The sequence below is a fragment of the Glandiceps talaboti genome, chromosome 13, assembly GCF_964340395.1.
Source record: "Glandiceps talaboti chromosome 13, keGlaTala1.1, whole genome shotgun sequence".
Lineage (NCBI taxonomy): Eukaryota > Metazoa > Hemichordata > Enteropneusta > Spengelidae > Glandiceps > Glandiceps talaboti.
Genome location: NC_135561.1, coordinates 4782156 through 4807685, shown reverse-complemented (window position 1 = coordinate 4807685; position 25530 = coordinate 4782156). Strand labels below are relative to the sequence as shown.

Here is a 25530-nt window from a genome sequence, read left to right as displayed (position 1 = left end):
GACACGTCAGAGTCCGTGTATTGACACACCCTATGGACCAAACGGTTATTTATGGTTGCTAACAATTACATTTGCATAGCCAATGGTATGGGCGGATACATCCATTGTTTTTGACGTATCTGAGCACGCAGGAATTTGTATAAACATTCTTTTATTCCATCAGCAATTTCAATTTTTAAATTCCAGGGAACCTTAACTTCATGTTTATTTTGTCTTTATAGCTGTCAATTCCCATTTTAACTAGCTGTTGATCAGCACTGTCTCTGTAATTTTAGCCTGTCTTGTTGTTATCTATGTTCTTTGATTGTTGTATATGTAAATTTTTGACACGAGTGACCGAAAGCGATTCTGCATATATACACTGTGGACAATAAAGTTATTTCTATTCTATTCTGTTCTATTCATAAAGTTATTTCTATTCTATTCTGTTCTGTTCTATTCTATTCAATTCAATTCAATTCAATTCAATTCTATTCTATTCTATTCTATTCAAATCTATTATATTCTAATAAGTAACTTCAAATTAGTCTACATTGTAAGACTAGCTATCGGTCATTTTGATCACTACTCCATTTTCACCTTTCACCATAACAGTGATTGAAAGGACACTTTTCTGTGTTATTTAATACTAAACTTTTATTTGCGTCAAATCTGTATATACATATTGCGTACGTAAGATGTTAATAACTAATTAGAAAGGGTTGTAAAATTCAAACATTACATATTAAATGACTGATACTTAATATACGCCACATTCTTGTATTTGAAACTATGTTAGAGGAAGGTTAAATGTTAAACCAATAATCAAAGGAAACGTATTACAAATCATATATTGGAAGGTCTTTATATCGAAAAAATGATATCAAGCACTTTGAAATATTCTGAGTATAAAATTCGAGTTCCCAACTGTAAATGTCATTGTAATTATTGAAATTGGCCATACGGAAGGGATTTATTTTAGATTCTTAATTTATAAAACAAATTTACTATATTTGTCATGAATAATCTATGTGAAAATACATATACCAAGACCTTGGTTGTAACTAAATGAATTGCAAAAAAATCAGTGTGTGTAAAAAGCGTACATTAGCAACATTTTGCTCACATTTTTAGCTTTTGGTAATTTATTGAATTACAAACATGTACTTCGGTTTGTGCTTTTGAACTTTCACAATTTCTTTCAAGTAGGGAAACATAGTAAATTAAAGTTTTATATATTAAAAATCCAAAATAAACATCCCTTTGTCATCCAAAATGACCAGTTTAAGAAATGTATAAATGAATACCGTATATTGGTGTTTGTTAAGTTTATCTACTGTCTTTACTCTTTGGTATATGTTGTGGAACTTTTGAAGTATGAAATAACACACAAGCTCTCACCCGTTGACACAATACTTATTTAAGGTTCCCCACAGCCGTCTGTTTACCGGTAGGCAAAGTCAGAGAGAAACCAACAGTCGTTGGGAGAGGGGTGGAGGCATAGTACCTCTAGGAAATGTATGTAGTCAGTTCAATGGCCATTTCTATAGAAATATCACGAAATGCAAAGTGCAACTGCACGGTATTTGATGAGAAGCGGATGAAACGTCACTTGTGTATCATTTCGACCTGAAACATTTACATTGTGAAGTTTAATAACTAAGAAACCGATTATCTCTAGATTAGTGTCACTCTTATAAGTCGCAGTGAAACATCCTGATTAAATAATACAGCTATAGAAGGCACGGCAACAGTTTCCCTATAACAATCGCCACTTCTAAATCTTGAAGCTGTCACTTATTGTTGTCCTCTGAAATGAAGAAAATTTAAACTTATGTAAATGTTGGATTAGTAAATTTGTTAAAATAATTTATTCCAATCTCTCTTGTTTTTGGTATTTTCGTTCTAATAATTATCCTGTTGGCGTATAATATATATATATATATATATATATATATATATATATATATATATATATATATATATATATATATATATATATATATATATATATATATATATAACTTGGTGAGTATCAATCTGCTAAGACGGTGCTCTATACCGCAGTGGCAGAGCGTATATATATATATATATATATATATATATATATATATATATATATATATATATATATATATATATATATATATATATATATATATATATATTTATATATATATATATATATATATATATATATATATATATATATATATATATATATATATATATATATATATATATATAACTCGGTGAGTATCAATCTGCTAAGACAGTGCTCTATACCGCAGTGGCAGAGCGCAATAGTTTTGGTAGTACTGGAACTCTTTCTTGGTTAACGTTGTAACTCGGAGTTTCACGCATTGGGCGATCATCAGACAACTGCTCTGTTGTCTCAGTTGTCTGATGATCGCGCAATGCGTGAAACTCCGACTTACAACGTTAACCAAGAAAGAGTTCCAGTACTACCAAAACTATATATATATATATATATATATATATATATATATATATATATATATATATATATATATATATATATATATATATATATATATATATATATATATATGTGTGTGTATATAAATATATATATATATATATATATATATATATATATATATATATATATATATATATATATATATATATATATATATATATATATATATATACATATATATATATTATATGGGTTAAGGAGAATGGTCAAATTTCGATGCTACTGTTAGTTGCACATTTGCTGAAAGTACACAAACCAACTTGATAATTTGAGACCAATATTGCATATGTTGTAACGTAACAACATGTTTATCTGGTTAAAATACAACTTACATAAAATTATTTCATGTGACTCGTTACCTTATTTACCATGGTTCGACATAGTTTCTTCAATCCATGTTATCCCAGATGTCACACGAGCATACACACCAGGAACTCCATATCGTGCACATCCATCTCCCCAGCTAGTGACACCAGCAAGGTACCATCGTCCATTTTCCTTTTGGCATACCAAGGGACCACCACTATCACCCTAAAATATCAATACGTTATTGTCATGTCACATCCATATTCCTACAATAGACAGATTACTAGGGACTAGTCAAGCAAAGACAGACAAACACCATTGTGGCATGATGACGATTACATAACTATAAAGTAACACTGACTTAATGGCGACCACTAACAAGATTAAAAACATGGAAGCAACATTTAAAAGAAAATATTTTGAATTCAATAGTACACGCTGAATTCTCAAAACATCTTTGAAAACAAACAGTGCTAACACTGGAGTTATATCTTCATTCCTAAATATCTCATTGAAGAAAAAAGATATGTTGACTAGGATATTTAAATTCAAAATCGTTCTAGAATTATTCAGTATGAAACTTGCAGTCTGAAGGACCTATTTGCTCTACTATTGGCCTGAACATTCATTTTCTATGTTTAGGGTCGGCGGCATAAACTAGCTTCAGTCGGGTTACCTGAAACACCAGCTTTTATCTGGCCTACCGGAATATATAACACTATTTTGTCAGTGGCTATCAACAACGATATTATTTTTCACGGGGTTGATAATTCCAAAAAGTGTCCTGTTGAATCCACTAAATGAGCGAGGGTCCATATATATTATACTGAAGTTAAACTTCATTCCGACAAGTTTTTAGATGTACCCGAGAACGTCATTATTATCTATTGCCCTGTTACGTAACCTAGTACACCTACTCATTGTCATGTTAATGTACAAATTCACCATAGGAATCCCATTCCTTTCACCTCCGGCCATAAAACGTTTAGTACATTTGTATTACATCAATTAAATTGGCATGGACTTCTACTAGGTTTTAGTTCTTGTCACTGAGAATGGTTCCACGCCTCCTCCATGCTACATGATCACTTTGCACTTCAATAAAGTCAACCCATTCAACAATAATTACCTACATAGCACATTGGCACATAATCAGTGAATATACCGCACTTGTATGGAACTAATGGTACAGTTTTCTAGACCGGTCAAGGTACAAAGTCGTGATTTTTTTACATACACTTTACTGAAGAACATTTTGCAGAAGTTAAATAAATGAAACCAGTTCATCATTTACATTAAGTTGCTATGCTCAATAGTCAACTTTAAAACACAAATAATTATAGAATGAGGAGAGATTCAGTATTGAGGAGATTGAATTAGTTTGCAACGTTTAATGTATAGAGTCAGTCTGTGTTGCCGTTATCTACCCATACATAACAACAAACATAAAAAATACGAGTTTGCTAAACCCAGCAGTAACACCTGCTATTTTTTATCTTACCTGGCAAGTGTCGATACCACCTCTCGGATCCAATGCACAAATCATTTCATCAGTTATTCGGCTACTTCCGTATTGATTTTCGCAGTATTGCTGACTTGCCAATGGTACAACTGCCTCTTGGAGTATATCTGTCGAACCATATGCTAAAAATAAAAAAATGCACAATTACGAGACATCGTCATCATTAAGAAAGAATTTAGATTAGATTAGATTAGATTAGAATACATTATTAACCAAAACAACAGTAATGTCGATTGGGAAATTTTGGGTAATATGACCGATAAATCTGAAACGTGACGAAATCCTTTATACATGTTATTTTGTACCAATCCTGTCATTTACCGGAGTCATATTTTGTGCCCTGAATAAGGTATACACGTGTGTGGTTACTCTGTTTTCAGATTTGGTACTGGTATCTTGTGAGAGGAAAGTCAGACATACATAAATAAATAAATAAATAAATAAATAAATAAATAAATAGTGGATTAACTTTGCACATCTGGCCTAATTTGAATAATTGATTATATACCTGCGAGATCATGTACTCGCAATGCAAAAGTGGAACAATACTCGCCCTATGGAAGGCATTCACTTTACACCTGGTGTACATGTATGATCGGAAGGTACTGTGCATCATATTACGACGTACGAATTATAAATCAAGCAGACGACTTACAGTATTCGGAGAGTTGCCCCCATCCTGTGATGTAACATGGTTCTCCATCATGGAAGAAATTTCTGTCATCTGCGGGTGGCAAGCAAGCTGGACGTATATAATCACTAAATTCAATTTCTTCCTCAATGTATAACAAGGCGAAGTCCCATTCGTTTGTTGACGCCACATAGCGGGGGTGTACGTAAATCATTCCAACTTGTGTTGCGAACTCGTAAGATGAACCACTAGACAGACTTATAATACCAGTTCGAATCGTTGTACCATATATTGAAGACGTTACACTGAAAAGAGTTTAAACACGTTTGAAGGGTATCATCATAGCTCTTGTAACTGTCAGTCTGTCTGTGCGTGTCTCTGTGTATGTATATGTTTGTCTTCAACTCTGTGGACACGATATCTAAAACCTACTGCATCGATTCTAATGAAATTTTGACATGATGTTTCTTTTGGAGATGGTAAAAAATGAAGAAGGTAGGTAAATATCCAAGGAATATTACAATGAATGTTACATTATCATATCGAATTATTTGCATCATTGCATGACGTATTGACCATGTACAATCAAAAGCAAACGACACGCCAGTTTTCTGCGGCAATGTCAACAACCCCAAAATAAAAGAAATTAAACTGTCAAATATTGTTCGACTGCCAAAGGAAAGCGAGATGCTTTAAATGCATGCTGTATGGATTAACCCGCAATGGTATGAAACAACCCTGCAAGTTTTGGTCAAATACTCGCTGAACTTGAGTGGAAAACACTAGCTGAAATAGGTCGCGTTGATGTTGTACAAGATGTATAATCACCCTACCTCCATTAATATGTCATTTGAAACAAAACAATGCGTACACCCTCACGATACGTAAACACATTAGCCTATCACCAATACCAGCATCGAAATACGATTGTAATTTGCATTCTATACACGCACATGTAAAGTCTGGAAACATTTACCTGAAACTTTCGATGTGACAGTCATACTCTTGCTTTATCAACAACATAGCACCAAACCAATCCTTTCAATTGTGTATTGATGAAATCATTCGTTTATAAAGCTATATATGTTAGGGGGGCATACAATTGGCAATTACACGACAAAATAAACTTACAAGCAATGAGCAGCAGTCAGCACCCAATGTTCGTTTATAATGGTGCCACCGCAATTATGACTTCCATATTCCATTACAGTAACTTGCCATGGCCATCTTCCTAAATCTGCATTTGTTCCACCAACTATCCTTCCTCTTGGTGCAGCTAAAGGTGTAGTGCCACAGATTCCACTCTCTGAATACAAAGATAAAGCAATGTTATTTAGGGAATGTAATTCTCAACTCAGTAAATAAGTATAATGCGACATAAATCTGTGATTATTTTTTTTTCATCTCATGAATGTTAGTGTTTATATGAAATGTAAATCATGTTGATTAGTATTGGCATACAATGTAAACCAACGAATAGTTCCATGCAATTTAGTGTAACTAATCCAGTACTTCTAGCAAATCTAAATCATAGGTTCTGTTAAATGAATTTCGATGAGTAGTGGTTTCCTAATATAAATATTTCATAGGGTGTACAAATTATTAGATAGATTGACACCAGTCCCTTAGGAGATTTTGTTAGTCTTATCATCTTCAAATGTTTTGAATTTATTATTTTAGTTTTGTAAAGGCAAAAGTTCTCATCTTTCCCTTTTAATTTATCCCAGTTACTAGTCACCATGGTAATCTCCGCAGGAACTGGTATCAGTCACTAGTGCTTAGATAAAGTGACCTGAAATGCGGCCACCGAATTCTCAGCAATAGAGAATGATAGACAAGCCCAAAGATTACTCTTAGACTAGTTAATCAGACAAGAGAGCACTTAATAACTAATTTGCATAACAGGCAACTACCTATGTGACTCCCTTTACCTTTGTCAAGAATAATAAAAAGATGGCGAGTGAGATGATCTGATCACACCCCACAGACAATTTATAAACAAACATAATGGACAGAACGTTTGATTGTATCATATTGCTATATAGGGATATCATTTTTCTTGTATGTACATACAGTGGAGGTGCTCTTTCATCTTTCAATCTTTATACTTACTCTACCTATACAAAAAGGTCAAAACTTTCGCCGTGCACTACTACGTACCTTGAGGCGACATTATACAATACTCATCTTCATCATCTGCACTCGGTAGGAGTTCGCAATTTATAGGCCAATCAATACCACCAGCTGCAAATTTTGGTTCACAACTTTGTTGTACATCTAAACAGAAATCCTGACATGGTTGTCGATAGAATCCCTCATCACTACATTCAGGAGCAAACATTGCACACATGAAGAAGTCGAGGTGTTCATGACAAGGTGCTCGTACATTTTGAAGTCGTTCCAATAAATCGGCCAAGGACGACACTGAACTTTCTCTTCGAGCTCTGCTTTGAGAGTACTTTGACATCCGGGCAAGATTTAATGGAAGTGAACGACACATCTCGATAGTAATATCCTTACAATCTGGAAAATACACAACAAGTCTTATGCATTTGAATACTACAACACAACATAATACAACATAGTATTGCATTGCACTGTTAACTATAATCTTATCAGAAAGGTCACCCCTTATCATTAGTGTAGATAATTTGAATGCGGACCATACTTGATAAACTCTCAAAGTAATTGCGCAAATTTAGAGTTGACCTCGAAGACAACGGTCAAGGTCAGAAATCTGTCAAAATAGTAAGCTTACCCCTAACAATGTGTAGGTATACATTTTGATATCTCTAGGTATTCTTCCAAAGTTATTGAACAATTTTGAATTTTACGATGAAAATGAGGGTCATGGGGAAAGTCACGTGTCTGGGTTGAAAGCTTACTGTGATAAACATATATGCAGACACTTGAGTGGTGTCTCTAGATACAAAACATCAGTGGTTATTGAGCAATTTGCTATTTGTCCCTGAAGATGGAGGTCAAGGTCAAAATTCAAAGTATAATAAGAAAGCTTACGTGTGGAGTCGAATCGAATCTCTGTGGAGCAACATTTTGAGTTATGGAATAAGAAAAATGTTGGCTATTTTACTTTGAAAATGTTGGTCAAAGTCAAAGGCTGAAAGGGATGGGCATTAGCCATTCCTACAACATCCTCCGAGCTATGCATGTTTGGGCTTCAAAAATGTCATTCAAATTTGACATGTTCATTTTAATGCTTATTGTTTCTGTTCTTTATTTTTTAGCTAAAACTGTTTATATAGTGAAGGTCGATAAAATGAAGTGATGTTCATATAGTGCTTGACATTTGTACCAGGTTTGGTTGAAATTGACTGGTATGGGTGTCATAGATATGGCTTGCCATGGATGGATGAATGGACACACACACACACACACACACACACACACACACACACACACACACACACACACACAAACAAACAAACACAAACAAACAAACACACACACACACACACACACACACACACACACACACACACACACACACACACAAGAACGAACGAACACACGCGCGAACGTATATATTTTCCATGGATTACAATAGCGATACGTGCCATTATAGTTCAAACTGCCTGAATGCCATGGATGCATTAATTGCACAACTTCACATGTCGGGACCTGCTTGCCACGTTGTGACTGGGTGGTCTAACAACGAATTCAATTATACATACCACATAAAACATAATTTCTGTCTAAATGTCTAAATGAAGCATTTAGGTTAGTCAGAGTTGACGGCGGGCAAATAGTGGGAGAGGTGACAATTGATCTGGCAGAACATTTATGTACTTGGGTACAGGGAAGTGGGTCTCTAACAGTTGAGCAGTTTGGCGTAGTGTGGGGTGGGGATTGGATTGAGGTCTTAAGTAATGTCTTTCCTTGCCCCTCCCCCTGTCGTACATTCTGTTCACCACCTTAAAGCTTATCCTTAATGGCAGGACTGGATAGATATGAACTTAATGACTGATGACACGTTATGGGTTTTTACCATACCATGTACGTGGCAAATTACATAATTATCTTTTTTCGAAGGATGAGAAAATCAAATGACTTCGGAGCTGTAGTCAAGTGTAAGGTGTGTTTTTATGACAACATACATCAAAACATGGTTATACATACCACACGTTACTCCAGCGTATCCAATGGGACAAATACACAGGTAGCTATTAAAGAGGTTGATGCAGGTACCATTATTTTGACATGGGTTTACTCCAGTTATAGTGCATTCGTCTATGTCTGCGAAGAAAATTGGAAAAGTGGAAAATTGATGATTAACATCAGACCAATAGAAATCAGCATTGTCAAAACACTAAATGAAGGTTATTTTAATGACCCAAAAAGTTTCACGTTAATTAATAGGCAAATCGAATGCATCGGATTTCCGTGGTGATTAGGCTACCTGGTATTTTAAATCTAACAGAAAAAAGGAAGACTACGCAAAGAATACAGGTCTAGAAGTTAACCAAACACCAAGATGTAGCTGAATGACAAAGCGGTGTATCTTAAAAAACTTAAAAAGTCCTAAGCTAATGATGCAATTTTAGAGCACTTTTTCAAAGTGTCATTTTTCATTGTCCTATTGTCGAAATGCCAAAATATCACCAATGCAACGTGTGTCGTGCATAATAAAATTACCTGTTTCGCATACACGTCCAGTGAAGCCTCCAATACAAGAACATTCAAAATCATCATCACCAATTGGTAAACATACACCGCCATTTAAACATGGGTTTTCCATGCATGGTGTCACTCCTGATAATTAAAGAACAATGAGAATATACATGAAGTCTAACCAATTCTGTATTTGCCTAGTTGAATAGCTACTTAATCTAACAATGCTTTCCCATCAAATCTGTTTACTAATAATTTAGTTGGTTAATTACAACATGATGTTTGCCCAACCATTTCCAACGAAATATTTTGTAACATATTGTGTACTATTCTATTTTCCAAAACTAATATATGTGATAATTTATGGGCTTCGGCCTACTAGATACGCGGCAAATTACATTTTTTTTGAAGGATGAGAAAAGAATATTACCAAATTATTTCGGAGCTGTAGTCAAGTGAAATTTGTTTTTAAAGATAAGCAGGGTATCTTCTTGTCACTGCCAATGAAAAAAGTGGTTATACGCAAACTTATGCATCACTTTAAATACACTTACGAACACAGTCTTGTGCTTCATCGGGTGTTGGGAGTGATGAACATTCCGTTGGCCACTCAAAATCATCATTAAAGAACGTCTCACTACAATCAAGATATACGTCATCACAAAACGATCGACAAGGTTGTCTGTAAGTTCCATTGATTCCACATTCTGGGGCAAGTAAGGAACACATGAACAAATCAATGTGTTCACTGCAACCTTCTGTTGACCTCAAACTGTCCATTTTCTCTATAGCTTGCTGGCGAGTAAGACCTAAGTGACTGTAGAAAGTTGAACCGCCATATGGTAGGAACTGTTCACATGCTGGTATGCCGAGGTTTTCACAGTCTGTAATAATTTAATTATATGAATATATATCAGGTTGCTGAAGAGATAGATTTGCTGCAAGTTATAATTTATGAATTGTTAATTGTGTAATTGTTTAATAGGTTCAATATCTTAAGTGTTTCTGTAAGACACACTATTATAATTACTGTATTCGTCATAAAAATAACATCATGACATTTTCCTTTCATTGACACAGAGATTACAATGACATAAATGAATAATTATTGTACAGTACTGATTATTAGATATATCCTAAATTTCATTATGATGATCAGTTCGTCCAAATTCTTTGTGAAGAGATTCTGTCTGTTATGCTAAATCTTTTACGGTATTACATTATCTGTTTAAGTTCTTGCTGGTTTTTACTGCCATATTCTAAGTATAATATATTGTTATTACCTTTACGAACCAATATACGACAATAGGGAACTTTCAATCCAGACTGAGCATGCTCAGACGCAAAGGAGTATGGGATTATCTGTGGTTGGCGTAAAACCTAATCTGGAGCTACTGATAAAATTAACCTCCCACAATTGTCAGGGTAACTATGAATTGATCATTCGTGGTTACAAACAATGTATCAACAATGTATTGTTTACAATCACAACTCATTAGTATATATTATCACAATTCCCATGATGCAACATTCAACATGGCAGGTTTGCAAGTTCCCTATTAAAGTTACCCACAAAACAAGAATTCTTGTCATCGTAGGGCTGATAACTAAGAGCCAAATTATTTTGTTCAAAAATAAAAGCTGAATATAAAGTGTGCCAGATGAAAATGCGTTCATGGTTCAAATCTTGCCCAAGGACTCTTTAGCCATTCAGAAACAAACGGCAGCGATAGGGCTTGAACCTTTCAACCTGCACTTACGATATTGAATCACACACAATAATGTTTAGTTCAGTGGTGTTCTTAAAGATAGTTCTAATGCATAATTCTTAGTTTCAACCCCATGGGTTTTGACAAGTTTGTCAACATGGTTTCAACAGGTAGGTACCTTAACTAACTCAAAGGTAACCCTTTCATATACACGAAAAAAAATGTAAAGTTACCAACTAAACGATCTGTTTTAACTTATTATGTCTGTCAAATGAGAACATACTCACAATAAACATCCTGTACTTTAATGTGAAATCCTCTGTCAGTGATATAAGAATCAGCAACAAATCGAATCCATATCAAATTGGATTCAGATTTCCAATCAGCTGGTAGCAGACTACCAGAGTGCTGAAATTGTTGTGTGGATTCGTCAAACGGGTCATCTCCATATCCTACACTCAGAAAATCTCGATCGTATTGAGTGTTAAAGTCAATAAAATGAACATTGATTGCTCTACTGAAATTAGCACTGATGACCCAAGTACAGTCGTCATTGTTACCGTAATCGCCATAGGGATAATCTGGCGAAAGGATGCTTTCTACACCATTTATGTCAATATGAATTCTCATGAAGCATCCTGTTGGAAGAGAGATAGTGACATATATTGAGACAGTCAGACAATGAGGCTCACAGACAGACAGTTATTCATAGAGAGAGAGAGAGAGAGAGAGAGAGAGAGAGAGAGAGAGAGAGAGAGGGAGAGAGGGAGAGAGAGAGAGAGAGAGAGTGAGTGAGAGAGAGAGAGAGAGAGAGAGAGAGAGAGAGAGAGAGAGAGAGAGAGAGAGAGAGAGAGAGAGAGAGAGAGAGAGAGAGAGAGAGAGAGAGAGAGAGAGATACTCAGAGAGGTCAATACAACTGGCTTTATTCGAAGCATCTACATTTTGTATTAATCATTTGTTTGGTGTTATGCATATCATTACAACATATCTATGACACCTCTATCACGTGCCCATCTTATTGTTTTCTTTGTAATCATCTTCAACCTCAACGGTTGTGCTCAAAACCTCAGACTATCTAGTGGTCTCAGTCAAAACACAAAACCTACCCTCATTATACAAAAGACTCAGGATCGTTTGTAATTATTGTAATGCCAAGCCTCAGACGATCGGAAGGAGTGCCTTCTCAAAATGAAATGGATAAGATACCGCTCTATTAAATATATAGTTAAGCGTAACGAATCCACAGTGGGGGAGGGGGATTAGTAGAGGGAAAGAATAAAATCTTAGATAAAATCAATCACACACACACACACACACACACACACACGCGCGCACACACACACACACACACACACACACTCTCTCTCTCTCTCTCTCTCTCTCTCTCTCTCTCTCTCTCTCTCTCTCTCTCTCTCTCTCTCTCTCTCTATCTCTCTCAAGATGACATGTTTACGAATTCTAGTTTGAATGTCATCCTAAATTTCTTATAGTGAACGTACTGGAAAAAATAAATACATACCTTCTAAATTATTTACTGTCAGATGCCATCCCGACCGTTGTGCAGAACCGTCAGAAGTCCATTTAATCCATATATTAGAACCAGGGGATCTCCAATCCTCAGGTAAGGAAGACCCTGATATTAAGTCAATTTGTGTTCCTGTGTCATACGGGTCATTACCATATCCATAGCTCAGATAATCATAACCACCCTCTGTATTGAAGGCGACGAAGTGAATTAGGAGGACGCCATCAGCGTCTGCATTCAGTAGCCAGATGCAGTTCGCGGAGTTAAAGTAAGAACTGGGATAGTTCGGCGAAGTTAACACGACTTGTTTGTCAACCGGAACGTGCAATGTATCCGTTCCATAACAATCTGTAATTGCAATGAATATACACATATATAATACCCCTACACAACATATCTGGCGGAGAGATAAGACCATGTCGTGAAAAAGGTGAATATCGCCCTATACATTATACAAACTACACAACGTATTTAACCTTTGACCGGAGGCACTGAGACAATTCATCTGTGTTCATTCTTTTGAGAGGTCTCCTCTTTTAACTGCAGCATATGAGAGACTTTTATCCTTACTTCTTGGCAGGGAGAAGATATGTCGCATTGCATCGTGTTTATAAAGTTGGCAACAACATTTCAACTAGTGTAAAAAAGAGCGTTTGTTGGAACTCTCACTAAATTTTTGATGATGCAAAAACGGAAGGCGTGGACATTGTCAAAATTCGGTAAAGCATGCCATATAATTTATTTAGTACACCGGCCACCCCTTTCACTTATTTATTCACATGTCCACTCATAAATCATTCCATTGTTCATCATTGTCCGTTTCCGAATGGGAAGTTTTCATTTCACAGGTATATTTCAAAACTGTACGTGTCGACACGACATCATTTGTAAGAACCTGAACGACCCTGTAGCTCATTTGTAATTACATGTAATAAATATATAGTCAACTTCTGCGAAAATAATACGCCTTTGTGCCTCACCAAAGTGACCTGTCGTCTCGAGTGCGCATCAACAACTGCAGTGATACATATATGCAGAATGTATGCACACCGACCAAAATAACTCCAGTGGGCAATTGTTCCGGGAATAGCTTCTGTATGTGAAAGCATTATCAACATGCAGGCAATAGCGTCACTAACCAATACTTGAATATTTACTATTTTGGCAATTTCTTCCTCTTGTCTAAAATATATATTATTAAACTCGACTCTCAATTTGAGATACCAGACAAATAGTTTTAACCCTGGTTCGGTTCTTATCGGTTGAATAATGACAAAACTATAGACATTTTGACATATTGTGATCAATTGAGTGTAAATTAATGTCAAAGACTAGATTAATGAGAACATGTGGTCCCAGTATACGATAAGTTAGAATTTCGCTGACGATATCATTAATGTTATTATAAATACGATGACTTCATGCTTTACTTACATCCAATCATAATAGAGATATTAAGACATCATTGTTTAATAAAAGAAATGTAAACACTTCATAAAGTAAGAGTTTGGTTAATAAAGGCAGACGGGATTTAGATGAGAAAAGGTAACCATCTCGATCAGAGAGGTAATTGGCGAACCATAAATCGGTGTCTGTTGAGCTATTTCCAGCGTGTTCTTATGATCCGGTTAGAGTGGAACGTGATGTAAAGTGTAGCTAGTTGAATATTCCTTATACCGTTTGGGTGAAATCAAAAGCGTGACAACAGTGTATTTGAAAAAAAAGGTCATGTGATGCGATTCTGGCCAGTTATAACCTGTATCGGCACGATGAGGTATCATAATCCTCAACGAAAATGTAAATTAGTTAATGCCAAAAGTAATGAGTTTAGACGTTCATTATTCAAAGGAGTACGTAGGTCATATTGATATCATAAAACTTACTGCATCCAAATTCGTCACTGCCATCGCTGCATTCTGCCGTTGCATTACAAACCGACACTATGGGCACACACACGTCAAAACTGACCTCACACCTGTGGCCAGCACCAGGGCAAGTTGGCAAAGGCGGTGTAGCTGTAAATTGACAACAAACTAGTATAAACAAGTCGTCCAGGAAGACAAAGATCCCCGCAAATATTTCACATGCAATGACGACATGATGTAAAATTAACCCCTTCAATACTGAAAACATTCCCGCAAAAATTGTTTGGACAAAATTCTTGTTTTATGTAAGTTTTTGGCATATATCAACTTCATTTTAGACTGGAATTAAAGAAATGTTACTTCCTAATAAAGTAATATTATTGTAATTATGAAAATATTCATATAAATTGGGTCCCCATATTATTTAAATACTCGTCTCTAGTCATGAAAGGGTTAAAAGGAAATGATGGCATCAAATAAATATTACAAAGTGTCTATAATATGTAAGAAATGGCTTGATGTTGATATTTGATCATGAAGATCAAAGTGAACGCCAAGGTCTTAAAAATAAAACGTACATCTGATAATATGGGGTGGACACTTGAATGGAGTTTATGCATGAGGAGATGTCTTGGTTTATGCAATTAAAATCATGATTTAACTACACATTTGACAGATGCTCAGTAAAAAGTTATGCAAATGATACCATGGGATTTGTACCCCCTTAAGACATATTGGAATAACCCAACGTATATTTGATTGCGGTTCTATGTACTAACTTTTGTTTTATTCTGATTACGCAATTAAAGTAATCCCCAAGTTTTGATCGTATTTTTATGTGACATTGAACCTCAGGTAATGTGAATTTCTATACAGAAGGTCTTTTATTGTTACTTATTGGTTTTTTTTTATTGCTCACAAGTTTAAATCGTTTCAGTCGAGGTAGTCGTGTGTATATCTTGCCAAAGGTCCGGCGGATGTAACACGGTGATGAGGACCCTGGAATAAAAAACTTCTAAGATGGCCGTTGTCCGGTTGAATTGATGGGAGTTGAACTCTCCACGAAATCCAAACTATCTGCAGAATCGTGTAATGAAATCGTATTTAACAGGGACACGAAGGGAGCTGGATATCTACTGACATTATTTGAGCTGGTATTTGCGAAACCCTGACGAGCGAGGAAGTTTTTCCTGGACAATTTCGAATGTCAGGTTTGCTGTACCTGAACGAAGCGTGCATGATAGCAGAAGTCGACTGCATTTCTGATACGACGATTGCCGAGATCGACGATTAAGGACACTCGCACTGATTTCTGAACGCTGATGCTTCACGTTTGGAAAGCTGATGTAAGTACGATTCGATTAATGCAAGTCGCATGGAAATCGGACTGGATTTGATAAAGTTACGGCCATTCATAACTCTGTATTGAACTTTTGATTACTATCGACGAGCGGATTTGCCAGGTTGAACTCATATATAGCGAATCACGACTGATGTCTGTGTTATCGTTTATTCCTATTTTATTTCTATGAAACACTAACTGAGACGATCGATGCTTTATAAATCAATACAGAATAATTGCGGACTCTGTGATAATTATTCTCATTGATATTCAGAACTCTTCCGTTGGATTTTTGCAAGCAAATCGACGTCGCTGATATCATTAATGTTGTTAGTCTGACCAACGCCCTCATCGGTAGAAGTCGACGTTGTTTGTCACTTTTGTTTATGACCTTTCGAATGACCCCAGGAGTGACTTTATGCAGGTGAAGCTACGCCAGTTTTCCTCGCGTTACTGTGTTAACTGTTACTAACATTGCTATAGAGGATTTACGAGGGATTACTGCAACGGACACAACTGTATGAATGAACACCTTGGACCCACTGATCTGATTTGTGTAACAGGTTTTTTTTTGAATCGATACCTTTTATTTCTATGATATTAAGACATTGAATACTAGTACATAAGTGAGCACATTTGATAACGAAATTGTAAGTTTTTGATAACGAAATTGTAACTTTTTGATAACAAGATTGCAAGTTGAAACTATTACTGTACCGGTACATTTGAATGTTGATAGGGTTGTTGTTAATTAGATTTCATCCTTTCACTTTACTGCATGTGTCAGTGTCATTTGTCCAGTCGATACACTCGTCTTGGTATACCCCTACCCTCAACGCGACCGCATTTTACCACAAATTCACGACCCAACTCACACGAACGAAATTGTTGATTGCCCTTGTGGAGTTTGCTCCTATACAGCTAGCCCGTGAACCACATCGAAATAAAGCAAGGGTAACATCTGGCGCCCAGCAACGTGGGGCTGGATTGTAAGGTTTTCCCAGTGGAGTTTTGTCATTTTTACTGTTTTGTACAAATTGGCCACAGGGAGGGACGACATTTTGATTCAGCCCACTGAGGTTTGGTCTTTGCGGTTGAAAACTAAAGACGAGCAGGGTTGGACAGGTGATACACTTTTTGATTGAGCAGGAAATTAATGACAGGTACCAAGGTCTCCGATTTACGGAACACGACCATTTGCAGTTTTCAATTATATCTTTAAGTGTTATTGTGAACTCAAGTTATCGACAGATCACCTTTGATTTAGGAACATGGCAGATGCGCAAGGTAGTGACGGTAGAGTGAAGACAGAGGAAGACAGTGAGGTGAGTATGACAGCGAAGGGGGTCCCCAATCCCGACCCATGGCACAGCGAACATGAAACTACTGATAGTATTAAAGGGGCTAAGGCCACTAAACATGAGTCAGTGGGTATGACACCCATTGGGGGAGGGGGCGTGTCTAGGCTATCTCATGGGACTATACCAAAGCGAGGAGGCGGCCGAGGCATATATACTCCAAAATCGGTGCGATCGCTACCTACGAAAGGTTATGGTTTGAATGAAAGTGCACTGCAATTTGGCAGCGAGCGCGAGCGGATAGCCGAATTAGAACACGAACTTAAATCTCTTCACGAGCGCGAGCGCAGACACAATGAAGATATTGAATTTGAGGATTTGTTACAGCGAAACGGTAAGAGAATGAAGGAACGACTTGAATATGAGGAGTTGACTCATCGAGCTTTGGCCGAAGTGGTGAATACGGCGCCAAGGGTACCGACCTTTACGGGTGATTATAAAGGTAGGGATAGTATATCGTATGAGTCTTGGTTGAGAGAGGTTCAGAGTATGAGACAGAGTGGTATTCACAGCAATCGGGTACTGCAGCAGGCCATACGGAAATCCATACGCGGTGAAGCAAGTGAGATTATTCTAGGATTAGGAATTGACCCATCTATCGAAAAGATATTGAATAAGCTGGAAACTGTATATGGGGTAGTTGTATCTACGGCTACGTTGAAGCGTCAACTGTATAACGACTATCAAAAGGATGAAACGGCAGCGTCGTTTGCGTGCCGTGTGGAGATAAACCTCCGGCGTATATATGATCGTGGGGGTGTCCTTGAAACCGAAATGGATTCAATTTTGCGCACCACTTTGTGGGAAGGACTCACGGACTCACGAGTGAAAGACATCGCGAGGCACAGATATGAGAATGCTAAGAATTTTGATGAGTTACTACGGATTATCCGTGTAGCTGAACAAGAAGTACAGGGAACTCGTAGCCCTAAAATGAGAGAGAAGGTGGAAGATAGACGAAAGACGACGAGAGGACATACAGCTGTAAAGCAGCTTCAGGAAATGTCTGATTCTGATACCGATGACAATGGTGAGCGCTCAAAGAAAAGAAAGCCCAGAGATCATGAGACTGATGAAGTGTACACTAAAATGACAGCGATGTTAAAAGCGATGCAATTACAGCAGGAACAGGTGAAGCTGGTTATGGAACAACAACGAAAAGAACATGCCGCTGGAATGGAAGAGATCAGGAATGCTCGTGCAGCGATGATGGTTCCGCCACATGGCATGCCTCGACCATTTGATATTGCCGCACAGATTCCCCAGGAGGCAAACCCAAGACGTGGAGCGCCAAATCACTGTGATGAACGAAACGGAAACAAGAGTGAAGGTAAGTCATTCGCTTGCTACAACTGCAATGGTGAAGGTCACATGTCACGTGATTGTAAGCAGCCATGCGGTAAATGTAAAGAAGAAGGACACACATCAGCGAAATGCCCGAAAAGAAAACATGCATCTGTCAAAGCTCAGCGCATGACAGGTAGACGACGACATGAAAAGAACCAGCGAAGAAACGGAAAATCAAGACCCATTGATGGACGGGTTGTTGGTCCGTTGAATGAGCAGTATGCTTTAGTGAACGGAAACAAATGTTTGGCTCAACTGGACACTGGATCGCAGGTTACCATGATCAGCGAGGATTACTATTGTCGATACTTATCCGATGTACCATTTACCCCATTAGACGAAGTTCTTGAGATTGCGGGGGTGACTGATGATGTTTTGGAGTACATTGGTGTAATAGAGGTTGAAGTTGGCTTCCCTATTCATGTCTTCAACGATGCAACCATTTTCAGGCTATTGGCATTGGTGGTGAAAGGAACTGAGTATAACAATCGAGTGCCGTTGTTGGCAGGGACAAACTGGTTGAACCATTATATGACCATAAAGACGTTGAACGACGATGGTAATACAATGAGCAGGATGAAACCAGTAGCGAGAAGAGCCATTACTACTCTACGTGCTCGTGAACAGTTCTATGGACCAAATGGAAACATGGGAGTGGTGCGAGCGGCAGTTAGCGAACGGGTGACATTGAAGCCACATACTGCACATACCATTCCAGGAAGCATGAAGGCTGGTCCCAAAGGAGAGAGACATGAAGTATTGTTAGGTGATGATGACGACTGGAGTGAACACAAAGGGTGGACTCTGAACCCAATGGTGACGGTTGCTGAGTGTAGGAGGCGCTCAACGGCGGTGCCTGTGGTAATAAAGAACGAAACAGACAAACCTGTCGTCATTAAGCCAAGGCAAGTTGTTGCTACGGTGAAGGCAGTACGAGGTATAGAAGTACAGCCACGAAAGACCCCTAAAGACAATGAAACTCGAGATGAACCATTGAAAGTGAGAGAGGTGAATGTTAGAGGATTATCCTTTGACATGACTGATTCGCCAGCCAATGAAGGTCAGGTGAACAAAATACGAGAGGTGCTGGAACGTAACATTGGATCATTTTCGACCAGCGACAATGACTTAGGGAGATGTACAATCCACAAACATGAGATCAACTTGAGGGATGAACGTCCAGTCAAACAACCCTATCGCCGGATACCACCAGCCTTGTATGAGGAGATCCGAGCACAGTTAAGAGGAATGTTGGACAACGGAGTGATAAGACAGTCTAAAAGTCCCTGGTCTTCTCCTCTTGTCCTTGTAGCGAAAAAGGATGGAACTACTCGAATATGTGTAGATTATAGACGTTTAAACGCACAGACGACTCCCGATGCGTACGCCCTACCTCGTATTGAGGAAGGACTGGATGTGTTGAGCGGTGCAAAATGGTTTACATCAATTGACTTAAAGAGTGGATTTTGGCAAATAGCGATGGCGGAGAAGGACATCCCGAAGACTGCATTTGCAACCCCCTTTGGTTTTTACGAATTCGTTGCAATGCCCTTCGGACTCATGAATGCTGGTGCTACATGTCAGCGTGTCGTGGAGCAATGTTTAGGAGATTATAACATGAGGATTTGCATGGTCTACATGGATGATGTGATAATTTTTTCAGACACGTTTGAGGAACATCTAGACCGAGTTGATAAGGTTCTCAAACGGCTTAGAGAATTTGACCTAAAGATTAAGCATACCAAGTGTCAGCTTTTTCGCGAGAAGATAAACTACTTGGGACATGTTGTATCTTCGAATGGAGTTGAGACCGACCCCGGCAAGACTGAGGCATTGAGGACGTGGCCAGTCCCCACCAACGTTAAGGAACTGAGAACATTCTTAGGATTTGCGGGGTATTACCGTAGATTTGTGCAAGGATACTCATCGATTGCTCGACCGTTGCACGCTTTGACAGCAGGGCATCCAACAAAACGCAAGAATGGGGGAGAAAGAAAACGACCACCCCCATATGAATGGACAGACGAGTGCCAGAACGCTTTTGAGCTGATTATAGACAAGCTTACTTCAGCTCCAGTTTTGGCCTATGCAGAATATACGCAACCTTTCGAGCTTCACACGGACGCAAGCCTGATGGGACTAGGGGCTGCTTTGTACCAAACTGTCAGAGATACAGATGGACAGGAACGATTGCGACCAGTCGCATATGCGAGTAGGAGTTTGACTGCTAGCGAGAAGAACTATCCGGCTCACAAACTGGAATTTCTTGCCTTGAAATGGTCCGTTACGGAAAAGTTTCGTGACTACTGCTTTGGCAATGATGTCACAGTGTTGACCGACAATAACCCACTAACGTACATAGCGAGTACTGCAAAATTGGATGCAACAGGACAGCGATGGTGGAATGCTTTGTCTCAGTACAAATTGAAGATTCACTATCGACCCGGCTTAAGGAATGGTGATGCGGATGGGCTATCACGACGACCAAGTAGCAAGGCTCGAGGATTTGATGAGTCAGAAAAACGTTTCCTGAAAACTGTAGTGATGACTCCTGATGAAGTGCAGGCAGTGGGGGAGCCACTTCTGACTGATGGTGATGAAGATACACCATGGGTTGAAGCCTTAGCTGCCTCAGTACGAGCGATACCAAAGGAAATGGCTGAACCACCGGAGATGCCAGGAGAGGTGACATTGCCTACAATTACGTCAAGCCAATGGGCAAAGTTACAGGACAGAGACCCGACTATACAACGTGTAAGGACCTTGGTCCATGCGAAGGACGACAGTAAAGATAAGATGACAAGGAAACAACGAGCAAAGGAATCACAAGAAGTAAGATTAGCACTGAGAGATTGGAGTAAGTTCTGCTTCCGCGATGACGTTTTACATAGAGCAAGGACGTCATCCAGTGGAGAAGTCTACTACCAGTTGGTGCTGCCACACGAATTTCATCAGGAAGCCATGAAAGGAGTGCATGATGACTGTGGACACCTGGGACAGGACCGAGCAATTGATTTATTGAGAGCTAGGTTTTATTGGCCCCTGATGTCAGCCGATGTAAAGAAGTATATTCGTACGTGTAAGAGGTGTACTCGAAGGAAGGACGACGCAGGACTGAAGACACGAGCTCCGATGGTGAGTATTGAAACTTCACAACCACTAGAACTCGTCTGTATGGACTTTTTGAGCCTTGAAGAATGTAAAGGAGGGATCAGGAACCTACTGGTGATTACTGATCATTTCTCGAAGTTTGCCGTAGCGATTCCCACGCGCAACCAGACGGCTAAAACGACAGCTAAGCACCTATGGGAAGACTTTATGCTACCATATGGATGCCCGGAACGACTTCACTCCGATCAAGGTCGGAACTTTGAGTCGCAAGTAATACGGGAGTTGTGTCTATTGCTGAACATCAAAAAGTCACGTACCACGCCCTATCATCCCCAAGGGAATGCGCAGACTGAGAGATTCAATCGTACGCTCCTTAATATGATGGGTACACTCGAGAATGAACAGAAGGCCAAATGGAAGGATTATGTGAAGCCATTGGTACATGCGTACAACTGCACGGTTCATGACACAACAGGTTTCACACCTTACCACCTACTGTTCGGAAGACAGGCAAAGATAGCTTTGGATGTACGATTTGGAACATCACCGGAAAATAGGGATCCTACGACGCCGTCAAAATATATTGCTGATTTGAGATCCAGGATGGACATGGTATTTCAGATTGCGAAAAGGTCTGCAGAGAAGTCAGCCCGTGCGAGTAAAGGACGATATGATCTGAGGGTTCGTGAAGTAATGCTAAAAGAAGGTGATCGAGTATTACGCAGGAATGTAAATGTACGAGGTCAACATAAAATTGCCGATCGGTGGGAGGAGGCTCCGTATCTTGTTGTAAGACGACTAAACCCTGATCTGCCAGTGTATGTTATACGCTCAACGAAAACTTTGAAAACACAGACAGTTCACAGGAATCTGTTGAAACCTTGCTGTGATCGACCATTGTCGAGTTATACCGAAGACGAGATGAATGAACGTCCCCAGGATAAGGTTATCCCGGAAAATACTGAAGTGGAAGGAAGTTCATCTACACAAAGTGAACAAGACTGTGTGTTGAACCCTGAATCGCCACCCTTTAAGCCTAGGAGTGGTAGACCTGTGTGCTTAGAAGGTATGAATGAAGCTACGGATGAATCCATGGACAGAAGTGACCCAAACGAGTGTGTGGTTATTGGGCAAGATTCCCCTGAACGAAGCACGATTGTTGTGAGTGATTCTTCAGACCATGTGCGAGGCACTGATGGCCCTGCAACGAGCATGCATGAAGATAGTATGGGCATATCATCTGACGACGAGTCTGATGGAATTGCTGAAGAAGCCAATGTGGCACCGCAGACAATTCAGTCAAGTGATGTAGTTGAGAATGTCATGGATGCGTCAACGGATAAAGGAACCATAGAAACCGGAAATGAAACTATGGGGGAGGAACAAGTAGAGACCACTTGTAGTGAACGAACTAATACCCATGGTGATTGTTCAGATGCTGATGAGGAATCGTCGGTGGAGGAAGGAGAAACAGAGGTCCGCCCTCTGCGTCGATCAACTAGAACTAGGAGACCGCCTAGGTACTACGGTTGGTGTTCGCGACTGATCAAGCAAGGCAAAGGTGATAAATGCAATTCAAAGAATCCTAGTAGTGGAAAGAGGTCATCTTTCGATTCACCGAGGAATAATCATGAAGTTTCTCAAGGAAGACTGACTGCATTGAACAACAGGAACCACGACATAACAATGAAAATACTTGAAATCATGGCCAATGGAATGTACGGGTAGGTATGTAGGAATGTTGATGAATGTGTGTATAGAGTGGATTAGCATAGTTATCCTTTAACTATATCTCGTATGTGTATGCTGATGCCATCGATGATGTTTCAGGTAAGTTGGTCTTGAGTACCAGCAGCGATTGATGAAAGGTAAGTGAGGGTGCGTATTTAGGAATGCTTCGTGCGCCTTTGCAGATTTGCGATTTGGTTTAGCCGTGCCTTTGGGTCCTGCGCGTCATGCGTTGCCCTGCGGCCTCTGCGCACTTATCTTTTCTGATTACTCTTGCAGGTTTATGGATCGAGACTCTACCCTACTGCTATGACATGAAAATGGTGTTTCGTCGAACGTGCATCTGAGGATGACTTGAGTTTCTCGTTTTTTAGGTATCATGCCTTTGCCAACGAGAACGTTTCGATGTTGAGTCTCGTTAAAGTTTGTGCTTATGTTTGTGTTCTGTATCTCGTCGACATTTTCTGGACTTGTTTTGATTTCCAATGTTCGATCATTTATTTCACTTTAAAAAAAATATCTTGAAGTAAGCATATGGTAAACTGTCTCTATGCTGACTTGGGGGAGTGTGATACCATGGGATTTGTACCCCCTTAAGACATATTGGAATAACCCAACGTATATTTGATTGCGGTTCTATGTACTAACTTTTGTTTTATTCTGATTACGCAATTAAAGTAATCCCCAAGTTTTGATCGTATTTTTATGTGACATTGAACCTCAGGTAATGTGAATTTCTATACAGAAGGTCTTTTATTGTTACTTATTGTTTTTTTTATTGCTCACAAGTTTAAATCGTTTCAGTCGAGGTAGTCGTGTGTATATCTTGCCAAAGGTCCGGCGGATGTAACACGGTGATGAGGACCCTGGAATAAAAAACTTCTAAGATGGCCGTTGTCCGGTTGAATTGATGGGAGTTGAACTCTCCACGAAATCCAAACTATCTGCAGAATCGTGTAATGAAATCGTATTTAACAGGGACACGAAGGGAGCTGGATATCTACTGACATTATTTGAGCTGGTATTTGCGAAACCCTGACGAGCGAGGAAGTTTTTCCTGGACAATTTCGAATGTCAGGTTTGCTGTACCTGAACGAAGCGTGCATGATAGCAGAAGTCGACTGCATTTCTGATACGACGATTGCCGAGATCGACGATTAAGGACACTCGCACTGATTTCTGAACGCTGATGCTTCACGTTTGGAAAGCTGATGTAAGTACGATTCGATTAATGCAAGTCGCATGGAAATCGGACTGGATTTGATAAAGTTACGGCCATTCATAACTCTGTATTGAACTTTTGATTACTATCGACGAGCGGATTTGCCAGGTTGAACTCATATATAGCGAATCACGACTGATGTCTGTGTTATCGTTTATTCCTATTTTATTTCTATGAAACACTAACTGAGACGATCGATGCTTTATAAATCAATACAGAATAATTGCGGACTCTGTGATAATTATTCTCATTGATATTCAGAACTCTTCCGTTGGATTTTTGCAAGCAAATCGACGTCGCTGATATCATTAATGTTGTTAGTCTGACCAACGCCCTCATCGGTAGAAGTCGACGTTGTTTGTCACTTTTGTTTATGACCTTTCGAATGACCCCAGGAGTGACTTTATGCAGGTGAAGCTACGCCAGTTTTCCTCGCGTTACTGTGTTAACTGTTACTAACATTGCTATAGAGGATTTACGAGGGATTACTGCAACGGACACAACTGTATGAATGAACACCTTGGACCCACTGATCTGATTTGTGTAACAGGTTTTTTTTTGAATCGATACCTTTTATTTCTATGATATTAAGACATTGAATACTAGTACATAAGTGAGCACATTTGATAACGAAATTGTAAGTTTTTGATAACGAAATTGTAACTTTTTGATAACAAGATTGCAAGTTGAAACTATTACTGTACCGGTACATTTGAATGTTGATAGGGTTGTTGTTAATTAGATTTCATCCTT

At 38.7% G+C, this 25530-nt stretch overlaps 1 protein-coding gene across 1 annotated transcript in view; it reads right to left on the bottom strand.

The window, feature by feature from the left end:
• Window positions 1-648: 648 nt before the first annotated feature.
• Window positions 649-25530, bottom strand: part of LOC144444770 (uncharacterized) — a 39544-nt gene continuing 14662 nt past the window's right edge. The window contains exons 14-25 of the mRNA XM_078134302.1: window positions 14688-14819; window positions 12799-13152; window positions 11567-11917; window positions 10125-10454; window positions 9595-9711; window positions 9079-9195; window positions 7102-7464; window positions 6073-6247; window positions 4966-5246; window positions 4290-4432; window positions 2842-3013; window positions 649-1789 (exon numbers count right to left, since the gene is read on the bottom strand). Of these exons, the coding sequence (XP_077990428.1) occupies window positions 2843-3013; window positions 4290-4432; window positions 4966-5246; window positions 6073-6247; window positions 7102-7464; window positions 9079-9195; window positions 9595-9711; window positions 10125-10454; window positions 11567-11917; window positions 12799-13152; window positions 14688-14819 (2534 nt within the window). The 3' untranslated portion in view covers window positions 649-1789; window position 2842. The remainder of the gene's footprint in view (window positions 1790-2841; window positions 3014-4289; window positions 4433-4965; window positions 5247-6072; window positions 6248-7101; window positions 7465-9078; window positions 9196-9594; window positions 9712-10124; window positions 10455-11566; window positions 11918-12798; window positions 13153-14687; window positions 14820-25530) is intronic.